The sequence below is a fragment of the Pyxicephalus adspersus genome, chromosome 4, assembly GCF_032062135.1.
Source record: "Pyxicephalus adspersus chromosome 4, UCB_Pads_2.0, whole genome shotgun sequence".
NCBI classification, from domain to species: domain Eukaryota; kingdom Metazoa; phylum Chordata; class Amphibia; order Anura; family Pyxicephalidae; genus Pyxicephalus; species Pyxicephalus adspersus.
In genome coordinates, this window is record NC_092861.1 from 54,883,088 (window position 1) to 54,887,677 (window position 4,590).

Consider the following 4,590-nt stretch of genomic DNA (forward strand, 5'->3'; position numbering starts at 1 on the left):
TATATATATATATATATATATATATAGTGGCAGAGGCACAAGCAAGTTTCACGTCGTTGGAGTTATGGGCCGTCATGAAGTTTTTGTTTTTCCAGGGAAAGGAAGGACACTTCTCCCCCAGTGATTGTGACATCTCGGTGTGAATATCCTTTTATGACTTTTCCTGGAAAACAAAAACTTCATGGCGGCCCGTAACTCCAACGACGTGAAACTTGCTTGTGCCTCTGCCATCACAGCTTCTCACTAAAAGAAAAAACAGTTTTACGAATCACAAAGACCTGATATTTGCACAGTTACATACTAAGATAATAGGAGGTCATATGCCCCCACACTCATTTTCCCATTTTATCTGGAAGGGGTCAAAGCCTTCTCAGCACTCCATCGTGAATTTATATAAATAGAGAGAGAGAGAAAGAGAGAGATATGCAAATGTGAATACACAAATTAATACAACTCTGTAATCATTAATACAAAATTTATTATAATTTTTAAATGCAAGCAGTGTGCCCAAATCTGGCCTCTTTGAATTTCTGTATAGCAAATCTGGAGGGAGAATCAGTACTAGGAACCAATCAGTTCATTTACTGCATACTATTAGGAAGTAAAAACAGTTACAGAGAGATAAACTGGGATGGGGCCAGGACAATCTGAGCTCAGTTAGATTGTTAGTAAAATTATGCGGTTAATAAAAGTGGGGCAATTCAAAAATCTTTGGATTTAGGCTAAATATTGTATTAAACGCTGGTTTTGTTATTTTAATTTTAATTGGTTATTAAATTTTTTTGTATTGTTATTTTTGTCTGAAGTTTTACTTTAACTTTTTTTTTCTGTTAGAACTTTGTTTACAGCAGAACAATCTGGCAATTTATAAAGAGGATTTCAGGTTACAAATCGAAGAGTCATTATAAAAAACTGCAAAGCACTTTGGAAACGGACACAAATTGCACTTTGCAGAAAGTATTAGTCCATTCCAGACAACAATTTGATATTATGTCGAATGAGGGTGTTTAAAATGTGTTGTTGTGTTGTATTAGGGTGGTCTGTGTTTAAGTTATATGGGAATTGATTTATTAAAGAAGTAAAGAATGTCAACACCTTCTTACGTTCTTACATTTTCCCCATTCTACCCTTACTGCTAAAAGGACAAAAAATCTTTATGAAAAGTCACTGCTATGGACACTTGACATCCATTTCAACCATGGAAATGTGGAAAGGGTATAGTTTTTCTGCCTGCATTTTGCAAACACAAACCTAGGTTCTATTTTTAAATTTTCTCTTACAGAATTTGGATATATACAATCACCATAGCTAATAAAAAAGTGATGGGAAGTTATGCAGTATGGGCATATGACCTGTTGAAAACAAAGATGGGATTTCTATTTATTTTCTTTTATTTCCTGTTGCATATCAAGGACAAAAACTAAAGTGAAATCTCCCAGCAAGACACAGACAGCAAAACAAAATCCTGAAAAAAATACATATACTTTGCACACTAGAGGGGTTTGTATACTAGTGGGGTTCATAATGCAAATACATTCCTATTGTGTTTATCTAGAACAGTCCAAACTGTGCACTCCAAAGCTATATGAATTGTGGCTTTTCTCAGGCCATAAATATCTACTTCCTTAAAAGCAATTCTGAATTATTTAGTAAAGTACGTAAAAAAATGCTGCACTGGTTTTGTTTACCCAAGCAATCATGCAAACATTTTCTTTAATGATCTTACATGTCTGCTATTAAAACAGATATCTGTTTGATTTATGTGATTCATTTATTTTTATATAATGAGATGTTTTATATTATGCATATTTATGTATTGCAAGATTTGTAGATCCCAAAGGGCTTACAAAGATATTGCAATATAGTATGTTTTTATCTTCTTACATTAGTGTTGTATAGGTTAATAAGGCCCGGAACCTCATTAATACCCAAGAGCGATGTACTTTTTTTCCCTAATATAAACCATTAGGTGATGGTCCCCATTACTGTTATCTAAACTAAAAATGTACATGGATATAACAAGTAAACTAAATCCACAATTTGCTGAAATTCAGAAGTGTCAAACAAAAATGCTGCTGTAGCTTTAATGAAATGCAACATGTTTGATACCTGATAATGTTTTTTCAAGAGCATCCATTATTAGCTCTAGTGGTTTTATAGATACTGTAAAAAGGCCCAGATCACCTGCAGTTGATTCAGTAATAAAACTGAAATGGTTATCTTTCTTTTTACTCTCATTTACATGGTCAAACCCTATTGTATATGTAAGTTATAAATACAAAACCTTTAGACATAAACACAAAATAATAAGATTTCTGAACACCCTCAGGTGGGTTGCTTCCTCCTTCCTCTGCAAATACATGATCAGGGGGATCTCAGAGGTCCCATCCCACTAAAACAACCCTCCAGCAACCCTCAAACCCCACTCCCAAATAACACACACCACCAATTTTTGCAGTTTAAATGGCTATAGCAGCAGTTTTTTTCATTAACAATAAATAACTGTAAACAAACATATAACACAAATAAATAACCACATTACACATATATCTGTATTCACCCAACAACCCTGGTTGCAGGTCCTCGAAGGTATCCCTCCTCACCACAGTCTGCTACCAACAAAAACTGAATTGTTCCCAACCGCACTCCACCGCTTCAGGAACGATACCTAACACAAGCAGCCTCTTACCCACATCCCATTCACAGGTCATCACCCCTGAGGCAGCACCCCGCAGCACCACAAATGTTACCCTCCTGAACATTGCCCAATGGGTCACCCCCAAAACACATATTCCACCCCTACCCTATTCGCTCCTCCACAGCTTCTACCAATGGTCCTCCTTCTCTCTCCCTACCCTCTTTTTAACCCTTTTACTCCTACTTCCTCCTTGAACGAACCAGTCCTCATACTCTCTCCACCTAACCCTCTCTGCCCCCCTGTCATGTCCACGTTGTTCCTAAGCCGTTCGCTTTCCAGCTCTAGGCTCTCCTCTCTGTACAGCTGTTGATACCAATGACATTCTATTGACAAGTTCTGGAATCTCAGACTATTTACCAAACAAAAGGAATAAGTCACAATAAGCCACCAGACAGCCTTGTTCTGTGTAAATGTCATTACATGAAATTAAATTGCCACTAGAACACACTAGAACAATAAAATTTTCCAAGTAATTTAACCTGGTTTGAAAACATGGCACTATTTTTCTATAGTTTGCTATATGAGTGATTGTATAGGTCAGCGGTTGCCAACCCATGGTGCAAGAGAAAATTTTGTTGGTCCACGGCTGTGGCCATTGCATCCTGATCAGGACCCCGCTGGGGGGGGGGCACACCAGCCAGAGGGGCGGACCATGTCCCCTGTACAGAGCCCAAGCTTAGGGAAGTGGGTGGGTAGTGTCTCTGAGTTGTGTCATGATTCCAGATAACACATCAGGTCACATCAGGTCTGAGCCTGCGATGGGAGAATGGGCAGGTTCTGGCATCCTGACGTCACTAAAGGGGAAGTTTCTGCCCCTTTGAGTGACACCCATGCACGTTCCAGAGCCGGTAAATTTAGCGGTCCGCCGATCCGAAAAGGTTGGCAAACACTGGTATAGATAAATTAGGCATGTTTTACATGACAGTATGGCTAGTTTATGCTGGTTGCTATAGATACTACAAATAACCAGAACCAAAAAAAGAAAAGCTTTGCCTCCCTGTGTATATTAAATTGTACTTACAATATGTTATCTTTAGTATTATTCCAAACAGAAAAAGGGTGTACTAATTAGAATTTTACCAGTAAAAATGAGTGCCATATATTCACCAATCCAACATACTCCTAAACTTCTACTCTACTCTTGTTCTCCAATTTTGGGGCAACAGGAATTTTTCCTCTATCTTTTGTGACTGGCACTTTAAGGGTTTAACATCTCTGTCTCTAATCATAACTTGTGAGAATGCCCATTAAATCACAGCTTCTGGTACCAACTGGTCATCTATACACAGTCTCCTCTGTTGAGTCTCCTGTCTTCGACACTGGAGTGGGCAATTCTTGGCTTGGTGGCCTTTTCCTAATCAAATTTCAACGACTTTTTAGAATTAAACTCATTAGGGCAGTCTCTTTACCAGATGACCCCCACACTAGTCTTGGTCCTGCAGTTCATAGTCCCTAAGAACAGCACAATCTACCCTCTCTTACCACCCCTTCATCATCACACTTACCCTCCTCCTTGCTGAAACATGTATGTATGTATGTGTTAATTACTAGCTTTCTTAAAATATTAATCTTACCAATCATTTATGCAATAGTTATATACATGCTCATGGTTTTTGTAATCTACCTTCTTGTTTTACTCTAATGTTATCTCTGTTTATTCTGTGTTAATCCCACTGACTCTTTGCAATCATGATAACTTTTGCTGTAATAACCCTTTCAGTTCGCTTCTGTTTCCATCTCATTTTTGGTTTACCCTATTAAAAAAAGTTTAAAAACAAACTATATAGAAATAATCACAAATGTACAAGATTTTTAACCTCCACTGGACATTCTTTTTGCACTCCAATTTTTTTTCTGTACAGTTTGCTATTTATGTTCGGTACAGAACTGCT

The 4,590-nt window shown here is 37.6% G+C and overlaps 1 protein-coding gene across 1 annotated transcript in view; it reads left to right on the forward strand.

The window, feature by feature from the left end:
- The window catches only part of LOC140329768 (probable cation-transporting ATPase 13A4), a 45,955-nt gene extending 44,198 nt beyond the window's left edge, over window positions 1–1,757 (forward strand). The window contains exon 28 of the mRNA XM_072410159.1: window positions 835–1,757. Coding sequence (XP_072266260.1) covers window positions 835–1,011 — 177 coding nt within the window. The 3' untranslated portion in view covers window positions 1,012–1,757. The remainder of the gene's footprint in view (window positions 1–834) is intronic.
- The last annotated feature ends 2,833 nt before the right edge of the window (window positions 1,758–4,590 follow it).